Raw genomic sequence first — 12,219 nt, forward strand, 5'->3', positions numbered from 1 at the left:
GACATTCACAATGGCACGGTGGCCAATAATGTTCCATCCCTGTCTTTTGGCTAGGTTGAAGCCAGCCTCATCAATGTACATATAAACGTGCTGAATTGCAGCAGCATCCAGCTCCAAGACTCTAAAACAGACAACAATATGTGACAGACCTAGAGCAGTCAATATGGTGAGGCACAATACACTGGATTACAGTACTGTAATGTGTCTATACAGTGCTGATATGATAGTACATTCACAGTATAGTACTAACTTGCACAAATCCATAGCGCTGTTCTATAACCCTCTCTGAGTTTCCCTCAAATGGCTCCCTGTAGACCCGCTTCATCCGGATTCGGTTGTGCTGTAACACACGGTCCAATGTAGCCCACCTGGTGAATGTTATTGAATATTGTATTGTCTGCAATTATGTGGTTCTGGATTTCTCCTAGTCTAATGGTATTGTTTGCCACCACCATGTTCACAATAGCGGTCTCCTGTGTTGGTGTGAACAGCCGGTGTCTTCCACCACGGCCTGGCCGTCTCTCAGTTCTGCAGAAGATCCCCAAATATGATATGATTGGTTTCAGGAAGCTAAAATAATCTATTTTCTTTCTATATGAAATGACATTACTGTAACATTGGCCAACAATCACTGAGTAACATAGGCCTACTGGCATAGTGTAGATGGTAGGTATCTTACCGGTTTTCATTTCTGAATGTACGGATGATAGATGCAACCGTGTAGCGGCTCAGGTTGGGCTGAACTCTCTGCCCAGCCTCCCTCAAACTCAATCCATGGTTGAGCACATGGTCAACCAATGTGGCGCTGATCTCATCTGAGACAACTGTCCTTCCTCGTCCTCCTCTTCCTCACTCCACCTCTAGCTTCACCATTGACTTCCATTTTCCTCCAAAACAGGAGAGCTCATCTGTGGCCTTTTATAGCGCTAAAGCTCTGATTTCTAAGCTAACAACTCAGCAACTGGTGTTTACACCGGTGATGAGTGGGTGTTGCCAATTGGTGTATAGAGCTTGGCATTGTGATTGGCGTTGCTTTCCAAAGGGAACAAAAGAGATTTTCATTTGTAATGTTGTACCTAATTTAGAGAACTGTGTGTAGTGTTTTGCAAAAAGTGTGATATAGAATTGAAAACTGAGTGTAAAGAGTGAATTGTGCTTGCAATTTTGCAGACTTGGTTTAGGGATTTGGTACATGAGTTTCAGGTTTCGGTGATTGTGTTTCAAGTTCCAATTTTAGTGTGTTAACACTTGGGAGAAACTGTAATGCTGCGCATTCATGATTGTCTTAGAATTTATTGGAAAGTAGTGATATACACTTCACTCCTGATAATTGCACTTTGAATGAGTGCAAACTCTGTTTCAAGTGTAATACAGTGATTTTCAATAACACTCTTTATAATTGCTCATAACTGCATTCTCTAGTTCATTGCACACACTATCACACCAGTCACTCCCAAGCCGTTAGTTGCCAGATGTTTCCCGTGTTACAATGTGTTGTCTTTCAGTTCAGTTCATGCAAGAAATGATCATAGATGACCGTAGTCGTTATTATAACTGTTTCCCCATTTGTAATTTAATTTCTTTCCATTATTACTGGTCTGAACCAAAGACTGATTGGAAACTTCTAGTAAACATCCATCCACATGGGGATGCTGTGATCTGTTTACGGGCTCATCGCCGACTGATACAAGCAAAAGAAGACAATGCGGAAGTAAAACTGGGAGAGGGTTTGTTTTGTTTGTGGACAAAGCCATACCACATATTAAAGGGGTTAGTTATCAGTGTATTTGCCATACTAGTTGAATACTCACCTCTCAGTCGCCTGAAAATGTCTACATTACAGATGTTGCAAGTGTTCTTAAATGAGCGTTTAACGGCGGCTGCGTTGGAGATTTTCGGGGCAGTTGAGAAAACGGTAGTCGAGTACCAGGAAGAAAATGATCGGCTACGGAGACTGCTGCGGATAACACCGGACATAAACCTATGTAGAAAAGGTTCGCATGTAGATCTATAAATATCTAACTACAATAATGTTTTATGAACAGCTACGTTGTTTAGGCTAACAGGGATCACCATTTAATAAATAGTTCAATGTAACGTTTATCGTGCATGATGAAAAAGTTTGTCACGAAAAGCTTATTGAAATAGCATATAGCTCGGTATGCGTACACCGGGATGTCTAAAAGTTGGTTATATACAGTACCAGTCAAAGGTTTGGACACACCTACTCATTCATGAGTTTTTCATTATTTGTACTATTTTCTACATTGTAGAATAATAGTGAAGACATCAAAACTAAGAAATAATACATATGGAATCATTTAGTAACCAAAAAAAAGTGTTAAACAAATCTAAATATATTTTAGATTCTTCAAAGTAGCCACTCTTAGCCTTGATGACAGCGTTTCACGCTTGGCATTCTCTCAACCAGCTTCACAAGGAATGATTTTCCAACAGTCTTGAAGGAGTTCCCACATACGCTGAGCACTTGTTGGCTGCTTTTCCTTCACTCTGCGGTCCAACTCATCCCAAACCATCTCAATTGGGTTGAGATTGCGCGATTGTGGAGGCCAGGTCATCTAATGCAGCACTCCATCACTCTCCTTCTTGGTCAAATAGCCCTTACACAGCCTGGGGGGTGTGTTTTGTGTCATTGTCCTGTTGAAAAACAAATGATAGTCCCACTAAGCGCAAACCAGATGGGATGGTGTATCACTGCAGAAGGTTGTGGTAGCCATATGGGTTAAATGTGCATTGAATTCTAAATAAATCACTGACAGTGTCATCAGCAAAGCACCATCACACCCCCTCCTCCATGCTTCACGGTGGGAACCAGACATGCTGAGATAATCGGTTCACCTACTCTGCGTCTCACAAAGACATGGCGGTTGGAACCAAAAATTGGAACCAAAAAAAAGTTTCCACTGGTCTAAAGTCCATTGCTCATGTTTCTTGGCCCAAGCAAGTATTCTTATTATTGGCGTCCTTTAGTAGTGGTTTCTTTGCAGCAATTTGACCATGAAGGCCTGATTCACGCAGTCTCCTCTGAACAGTTGATGTTGGGATGTGTCTGTTACTTGAACTCTGAAGCATTTGGGCTGCAATCTGAGGTGCAATTAGCTTTAATGAACTTATCCTCTGCAGCAGAGGTAACTCTGGGTGTTCCTTTCCTGTGGCGGTCCTCATTAGAGCCAGTTTCATCATAGCGCTTGAGGGTTTTTGCGACTGCACTTGAAGACACTTTCAAAGTTCTTCAAATATTCCAGATTGACTGACCTTCATGTCTTAAATTAATGATGGACTGTCATTTCTCTTTGCTTATTTGACCTGTTCTTGCCATAATTTGGATTTGGTCTTTTACCAAATAGGGCTATCTTCTGTATACCACCCTTACCTTGTCACAACACAACTGATTGGCTGAAACGCATTAAGAAGGAAAGAAATTCCACAAATGTAACAGGCACATCTGTTAATTGAAATGCATTCCAAGTGACTACCTCATGAAGCTGGTTGAGAGAATGCCAAGAGTGTGCAAAGTTGTCAAGGCAAAGGGTGGCTACTTGAATAATCTCAAATATGAAATATATTTTGATTTGTTTAACAATTTTCTTGGTTACTACATGATTCCATATGTGTTATTTTATAGTTTTGATGTCTTCACTATTATTCTACAATGTAGAAAATAGTCAAAATGAGTAGTAGGTGTGAGTAGGTGTGTCCAAACTTTTGACTGGTACTGTATATCTTATTGAGATTAAGTGTTTTTAATTATATGGTATAGATTATCTCTGCTCCTCTTCGCCTTCCCTCCAGAGTCCCTTCCGTTATCTGTTGCTGTCTCTGAAGACGAGGTTCCACCTGAGCAGCAGCATTGTGAGCAGGAGTGGAGAACCAGTCTGCCGCAGGATGACCTAGAACCCAAACAGATTAAAGAGGAACAGGAGGAACTCTGGACCTGTCAGGAGGAAGAGCAGCTTCAAGGGCAGGAGGCTGACGTCATAGTTTTCAAATTCCCTCCTCTTTGTGTGAAAAGTAAATGTGATCAGGAAAACCCACTTCAGTCCTTTACTCTTCCCCAAACCCAGACGGTGGAGAACAGAGAGAGTGCCTCTAAACCAGTGGATCTCCCACATTTTGTCACTTTTACCCACCTAAAGGGTCTCGACATTCCCTGTGACCCTGCAGATAATCAAAACGATTCCTACAGCCACAGCCACAGCTCAGCTGTAAGCAGTGACCCAGTAGGACTTAGGCTGCTGTCACCATTCCATCCCAGCCCACCATTGAATCCCAACCTATCAATGGGGGAACACTGTTGCAAACCCAGCACCATGTCTAGAAAAACTCTCCGCTGCTGTGACTGTGGTGAAACGTTTGCTCTGAAAGCTGACCTTCAGGAGCATGTGACTCTCGCTAAGAAGATACCCAGCGAATGCCACCTCTGCCAAAAACTCTACAACTCCACCTGTAAATTGAAGGCCCATATCCGACTCTGTCACGTGGAGAAACCCTCCACCTGCCCCTTTTGTGGAAAGACCTTCAAACTCAAAGGACATCTTTCCAGGCACATGAGGATTCACACAGGCGAGAAACCATTTAGCTGTGGTGACTGTGGGAAAAGCTTCATTCAGAAGGGGGACCTAAGGAGGCACATACTGACTCACACAGGAGAGAAACCATTTAGCTGTGGTGACTGTGGGAAAAGCTTCAATCGGAAAGGGAACCTGAACTTGCACTTTCTGACTCACACAGGAACGAATGTCCACAAAGAAAGAAACAAATAAAGAAAACAGAATGAAAACAAAGGAAATGAATTAGGACAAAGACATCTTGTTAGAAGATGGACAACACTTGAAAAGCAAAGCAACTCTCTGGATCATTCATTCTCTGGGTTTCAGGTAAATAGATCGCATGAATTTACTATTGTAAAACGTTCTATGAACAATAAAGTTTGATTTGATCGAACAGTACAGAGTAGTTCAACTCACAGGTCTGCTGTTAAGTCTCTTGGTGTTTTCATGTCATTATTAAGCGGAATTCCTGCTAGTTTGTTTTGGAATGTCTCCAGAATAGTCTGACAGATGCTATTGATACATTAAAATGAATACTTCCAGAAAATGTGTCCTTGCATATGTCCAATATTATTTTCGATACATTTTGTATTATTTCTCTTCATTTATGATATTGATTTAATTGTGTGTGTGTGTGTATATATATATATATTTCTTATATACTGTTAATGTTCATACATATGGGAGGCAATTACAAACAGATCTATGGTCAGGGGAGAGTAAGCTGATCCTAGACCTGTATGTCTGAGGTCATGTCTGGACCTTTATGGCCCCGGAGTGTGGACATACCCTACTTTCTTGTCTATTCCCGTTGAATCACTACATCACCAAACACAGCACACGTCTGCAGCACGTTTTATGATGATACCATCTATCTTTCTAAAAATACAAAATGGACACAATTCAATGGATATGAATCAACAAAGATATGTCAATTGGTATTGGAATGTTATGCAGATCCCATTTACCATCTTCCGTCCTTACCTCGTCGACAAATATACCATAGGCCTCTACATTATGGACAAGGTATATGTATGAAAACCATTAACAAAACCGTTTTTTTTCACTACATTCACCACTAAAACAGGTATGAATACTGTCGGGTGCATGTTTTGTTAATCATCTGTAATAATTACTATTTTTCACCCTCCCTACACCTCTGATGAATATAACAGGAAACCTGTTTGAGCACCATGCACTGCAAAATCATTCTGGCTGTGGATACAGAGAACATCAACACATTAACATCAACACGCCAGAAAATTTCCCCATTGGACTTGGGGTTCTGCTGGGAGTTTACCTCATATTTAGATTTTTTTAATTCTGCTTTGCCACCGAAATCATAATAAACACTGAGAACAAAAAATATTGTGTTATTGTTAAGCGTGTTATTATTAATAAGAATAAGAATAACGGGAAGGGGGCGGGTAGTTCAAAAATGTACCCCAAACAGCTCTTCAAAAGGTTATTCGAGGATGCATTAAAAGGGGTTCTTTGAAGACTTTATAGGGGTTCCCCTTCAGGATACTCCAGAAACCTTTTTCTTTTAGAATGTAGCGGACCGATATAGCCATATGTAGCGGACCGATACAGCCATATGTAGTAGCGGACCGATACAGCCATATGTAGTAGCGGACCGATACAGCCATATGTAGTAGCGGACCGATACAGCCATATGTAGTAGCGGACCGATACAGCCATATGTAGTAGCGGACCGATACAGCCATATGTAGTAGCGGACCGATACAGCCATATGTAGCGGACCGATACAGCCATAAGTAGTGGCGGACCGATACAGCCATATGTAGTAGCGGACCGATACAGCCATATGTAGTAGCGGATCGATACAGCCATATGTAGTAGCGGACCGATACAGCCATATGTAGTAGCGGACCGATACAGCCATATGTAGTAGCGGACCGATACAGCCATATGTAGTAGCGGACCGATACAGCCATATGTAGCGGACGGATATAGCCATATGTAGCGGGGGCAAAACAAATGAGCCAGCACCTTCCCAATACCTAATTCTATTATATTGGTAGATGTATATGTGTTGATGGAGACATTACTTTAAGCATTCAAGGTGTAGCCTTATAGTTTGTGGGTGTATAAGAATCTATCCTAAACCACAATGTGAAGTAATGGCAATTGTTAAGAGTAAAAAGATAGATTATTTAGCCTCTACTGTTAATGCCAACCAAACACCTAAACGTGGTATAGCTGATTTTACATTATGACACGATAATGCAATTATGAAAAACCTCATAAAACCTCATTAAATGTCACAATTCTGTAACATGGCTGGTCATAATGGTAAGTGTCTAGATGCCATGGGATTCGTTGCTATGACATAGGTCTAAGTAACACAACTAGTCATGATTGCGACTCAAGTATAGTGTGTCTTAATAGTACGAGTAAACTTGTACTGTCTCATAATCCAGCCTCAAGACTAGAGAGAGAGTGAGGAAGCTAGATTTGGTTGGAGGGCCGGGCCCTCACCTCTTGACAGCAGAGAGATAAATCTCACTTTTAAAGTTAATTTCCTGCATGTCTACACAATTTGGGAATAGAGAAAAAGGTGCAGTTTGAAAGCACATTTTCTGCAGTTCTACACATTTTGCCATGGGTTGGAGAGAAAATGTTATGTAATACAATTCTATTTTGCCATGGGGAAAAGAGACATTTTTGCAGGGCACACCTATCATGTGACAGGCCATAGCCAATGCAACCCTGGCCATCTTAATCGAATCCCCTCATGGTAAACTGTGGTAGGCAACCCCTCGGTCTAAACCAGTGTTATTCAAACTTTTTCTGCAGCGACCCCATTTTTCCACGGGAATTTCTGTGGATCCCCTTTTTTTCCCCAAAGAATTTCTTGCGACCTCACCCCACTCTAACATTTTTTTGTATTATCTTTCTCAAAAAAACAATAATCTGTATGACTGTACTCTACCCCACCCCCTTACCAATTTAGAATTCCACAGATTTGGGCAAATTTGATGTGTGCTGGCGTCACAAAAAATCTGAACTAATTTTGAGAGGCAGCAGTTGCTCCACCAGTGTTGCCAATTTAGCAATTTAGTCGCTATATTTAGCGAGTATTCAGACCTCTCTAGCGACACATTTTCAAAAAAGCGACTAGTGACAAATCTAGCAATTTTTTCTGGTGTTATTGAAGACTTTTGGAGACTCTGACGTGAAAGCACGTATCGTTATCGTTATTACAGTTCTCTACGAGCAGCCCCACCCTGGGCCCCACCCTGTCCCAAAGCAGCAGTCCCTCCCAGCTGCAGTCAGAGCAGGAGATGTTCACCCCTCCGCGTCCAGACTGCAAATGAATCACACATGAGGGAAGCCGCCGCTGGCTGATCCCCACCCTGGCTTACATTTTTTATTTATTTTTTACAATGAACCTGAATTAGGGCCAGACTAGTTACCATAATTTTCTCACATTGCATTGACAGCTTTTTTCTAGTCTCTTTTTGGTCCATTTAGATTGTTAATGTAGATTATATACAAAAAAATAAAAATGTTATGGTTAAAAATGTTCCTGTTTTACTGTGACTTGTTGTAGGCTCCTAAGTGGGCCATAAAAACCAAACCAAATTAAGAAAAAATTAATAATAATAAATAATATATATATATATATATATATATATTGTGACATAAACATTTTTTTTAAATTGACAGAAGAAAGTTCATTTGTAGTTAAACATATTTAGGGTGTTTTTTACTCACTTTTTGTCTCTCCCACACGTTATTCCTCTCTCCTACAGCATCCATCACAATTACATGCACATGGCCAATTATCCAAATTAGGTGATGATGTCATTTAGTGACTTTTAGGACAGCCAATAGCTACTTTCCTTACTGAGGAGTTGGCAACACTGTGCTCCACCCCTCGATGTCTGGAGCTCAAAGACTAATAGTACGGAATGCGATTCCCAACGTTCACAAAGAGCCTTTTGTTCGCCAACGACACATCACTAAAACTAAGTTAACTGAAACAACTTTCAGTTGACTGAAAATGGACTCGCTCTCGCTGATACAAATACAAGACAAACTGGATTTTGTGGTTTGTTCATTTACCAGCATTCTTTCCTCATTTACGAAGCTAGTGTGCTAGCTGAATATCCAACTCTCAGTTGACTAAACTACAACAAAAAATGTCTAAACTACAGTTGTTGCAGGTGTTCTTAAATGAGTGTTTAACGACGGCTGCTGTTGAGGTTTTCGGGGCAGTTGAGAAAACAGTAGTGTAGTATCAAGAGAAGAGGATCACACCGGATATAAAACGAAGTAGAATAGGTTTGTACCTAAATATAGAGATGGAAAGACGTCTAAACTTTGTATTTGTGCCATTATGGTGTCTGTGACAGCGCGAGCAGCAGCATTGAGGCTATCTACATTTTAATGTAGTCAATTGGGTTTTTCTTTTGTGAAAAAAAATCTGAAGCTAATATTGATGATTAACCGCCACCTGCAGTGTTGGAGTCCTGAACCAAATTATGTTATTCATTTACTACTAGATTGCTTTGATATAGCTTAAAGCCATTAACAAACCATAGCACCAAATTTGAAGAAGACAATGCTCTTATCATTGGCAGATCACTCCCAACCCATAGGAATCCCACTACTTTAAAATGGTGGAAGCCAGAGATACTGAATGAATTGAGATGACGCTTTACAGCGTTTTCCCATTTAAAAAAAGGTAAATGCTCTGGTCTGTGTAAGTGGCCTATCCCCCTCTCGCATTAGCATGCTTTCTCACATGAGCTGTCCTAGACTGCTTCAGGTCACTTTGAGAAATTGCACAGACCTCAAACATTGACGTTTCTTCTAATCTACGAACTGAACATTTTGGGCTCATAATGCGCAGAACACATTTGGTTTGTCATAAAATTAGGCCCAAATGTACTACCATGACTGTGTGTGGGGGAAATCTGTAATATACGGACAAATCCTTTGGCTCTCTCGTAGGCACCAATGCAGTAATGGCTGGCTCTGGTCTACTTAGTCCCCCCCCCCCCCCCCCTTCAAGACTGTTGGAAAAGGATTCCAAGTGAAGCTGGTTGAGAGAATACCAAGAGTGTGCAAAGCTGTCATCAAGGCAGAGGGTGGCTACTTTGAAGAATCTAAAATATATGTTGATTTGTTTAACACTTTTGGTTACTACATGATTCCAAATGTGTTATTTCATAGTTTTGATGTCTTCACTATTATTCCACAATGTAGAAAATAGTACAAATTAGTAGGTGTGTCCAAACCTTTGACTGGTACTGGATATACAGTTATATACAGTTCTACTCAATTAATAAACTGTTTAGGCTAACAGTGATCATAATCTAAACAATTTTAAGAAGTCGTTTTACATTTTTTACTGTGAATGAATAAAAAACCTTGCCTGTCACAAAGAAAAACAGGAAGTGAGATTGAATGTATAATTCATTATGGAAAAATGTTGAAAACAAATAGCTTTTTATGTTTAGTTTATTGATAAGTAATTGAAAATAGTTTTTAGATTCTAGTTCAACATTTTTTTTAAATTACAATTTCAGCTTACTTCTTCAATTCACTGACTTCAGTTTTTATTGACACTGATGTTTAAAGACTGCTCCTTCCCTCCAGACTCCCTGCAGCTCTCTCTCACTGTCTCTGAAAAAGAGGTTCCTGCTGAGCAGCATCACTGTGAGCAGAAGTGGAGCCCCTGTCTGGGGAAGGAGGACCCAGAGCCCACAGAGATTAAAGAGGAAGAGGAGAAAGTCAAGGCCAGTCAGGAGGAAGAGCAGCTTCAAGGACTCTTTGATATCAAAGACTCCATATTCACTACTCCCTGTGTGAAAAGTGAATGTGAACAGGAGGTACTGTGACCTGTCTGAAGAGTCTAGACACTTCCTGTGACTATCCAGATAAACAAAACAATGCCTCCAGCCATAGCTCAGCTGTAAGCAGCGACCCAGTAGGACTTGACAGCAGCCCACCATTGGGGAACACCGCTCCAAAACCAGCACCACGTCTAGAACAACGTACGGCTGCCCCGACTGTGGTGAAATGTTTGCTCTGAAAGCTGACCTGCAGGGGCATGTGACTCTCGCCAAGAAGGGATCCAGCGTCTGCAAAAAAAAGCAACAACTCCACCTGTAAATTGAAGGCCCATGTCCAAATCCGTCACATGGAGAAACTCTGCACCTTCCCCTTTTGTGGCAAGACCTTCAAACAAAGGAAATATTTTCAGGCACATGATGATTCACACAGGAGAGAAACCATTTAGCTGTGGTGACTGTGGGAAAAGCTTTAATCGGAGGGGGCAGCAGAAGGTGCACATACAGACTCACACAGGAGAGAAAAACATGGCTGATTAGTCTGTGGTAAAATATTAACTCATAAGGCTTATCTAGTGAAACATGTGGATAAGGTCCACAAAGGAAGGAAGAAAGAAAACAGGATGAAAACGGAAAGAAAATGAAATAGGACAAATATATTCTATCAACAGATGGGAATTTTAAAAAGCAGGATGAGGACAAACCACCTCTGGACCATTCATGCTGTTCTCTTACGATAAATGGATGTTTGATGAATTTACTTTTAACAGAATATTCTTTGTAAATAAAGTTTAATTTTTATTTGAAGGGTGAGGTAATGATCAAACGGTAGTATGCAGTATTATGTGAATCTCACAGGTCTGCTGTTGAAAGTCTGATGTTTTCACATGATTACCAACAGGAATATCTGGTTGTTTGTTTTGGAATGTCTCTCAGGGTGATGAGAGAATGGTCTGGCTGATGTTATTGATACGTAAAAAATGTTTACACGTCTTTTTGTCATACATTTTGACCTAATGCTGCTCATTCAGGATATTGTTTGAGTCTTTATGGAAGTAATGATTTAAAGTCGATTCCTGATAAGTGCACTTTGTGTGAGTGAAAACTCTGTTCTAAGTGCACAACAGTGTTTTTCCAGTCCCATTTCAGTGACACCCCTTGTAATTGCTCCCGATAAGCGCATTCTCTTTTTAAATGCATGTTTTCACATCAGTCCCAAGCCGTTGCAGTTGTCATGAGTCACCTGTGTTAAAATGCATTGTCTTTCAATTCAGTTCATGCAAAAAAGATCGTCCTATTACTAATTTTAAAAAATTCCCCAAATGAAGTTATCTATTTCTGGAGCTTGAAGTAAAACTCCATCCACGTGGAGATGCTGTGTATCACTGAAGCGTTACTAGCATGCTAGCAGAGACCCATAGACTTGCAGTCATTGCGCTAACACTAGTTAGCATTGGTTCGCGAAACTATCTCTAATGACCTCTAACAGAGACATAAAAATGGTATCCACTAGTTCATCTGACTCTGGGGAAGTAGATGAAGGCCACAATCCCGAAGTGCACTTTTGAAGGTCGTTTCTGATTGAGCCCACTTAAGCAGCGTTTACCATGAATGGAGTCTCTGCTAACGCAGGAACATTGCCTTTAAAGTTCGATGTGGGTTGAATTTTTCCTTCTTTTTTTTTGTACCACCTACCCCTTTCAGATATACGAAAAAGCAGGCAAAAAGAAGCAGGCATGGTAAATTATTGGGATTTTGGTCTGAATATAAAAGGGACACACAATGGGCCTACCAAATACATTGTATTAACAGTATTTAAAAAT

General features: G+C 40.6%; 1 protein-coding gene across 1 annotated transcript; it reads left to right on the forward strand.

Annotated features, from left to right (window-relative positions):
* The first annotated feature begins 1,703 nt into the window (after positions 1-1,703).
* On the forward strand, positions 1,704-5,118 carry LOC139424678 (uncharacterized). Its single transcript, XM_071176750.1, has 2 exons — positions 1,704-1,994; positions 3,814-5,118. Exons 1-2 carry the CDS (start codon positions 1,829-1,831, stop codon positions 4,782-4,784), a joined length of 1,137 nt encoding a protein of 378 aa, XP_071032851.1. The 5' UTR covers positions 1,704-1,828; the 3' UTR covers positions 4,785-5,118.
* The last annotated feature ends 7,101 nt before the right edge of the window (positions 5,119-12,219 follow it).

Source organism: Oncorhynchus clarkii, chromosome 13 (assembly GCF_045791955.1).
Source record: "Oncorhynchus clarkii lewisi isolate Uvic-CL-2024 chromosome 13, UVic_Ocla_1.0, whole genome shotgun sequence".
Lineage (NCBI taxonomy): Eukaryota > Metazoa > Chordata > Actinopteri > Salmoniformes > Salmonidae > Oncorhynchus > Oncorhynchus clarkii.

Excerpts from the sequence above, each read along its gene's own strand:
- LOC139424678 (XM_071176750.1), top strand. The coding sequence starts at position 1,829 with ATGTCTACATTACAGATGTTGCAAGTGTTCTTAAATGAGCGTTTAACG. Across the intron at positions 1,995-3,813 it reads CATAAACCTATGTAGAAAAG|AGTCCCTTCCGTTATCTGTT; the intron begins GTTCGCATGTAG and ends CCTTCCCTCCAG.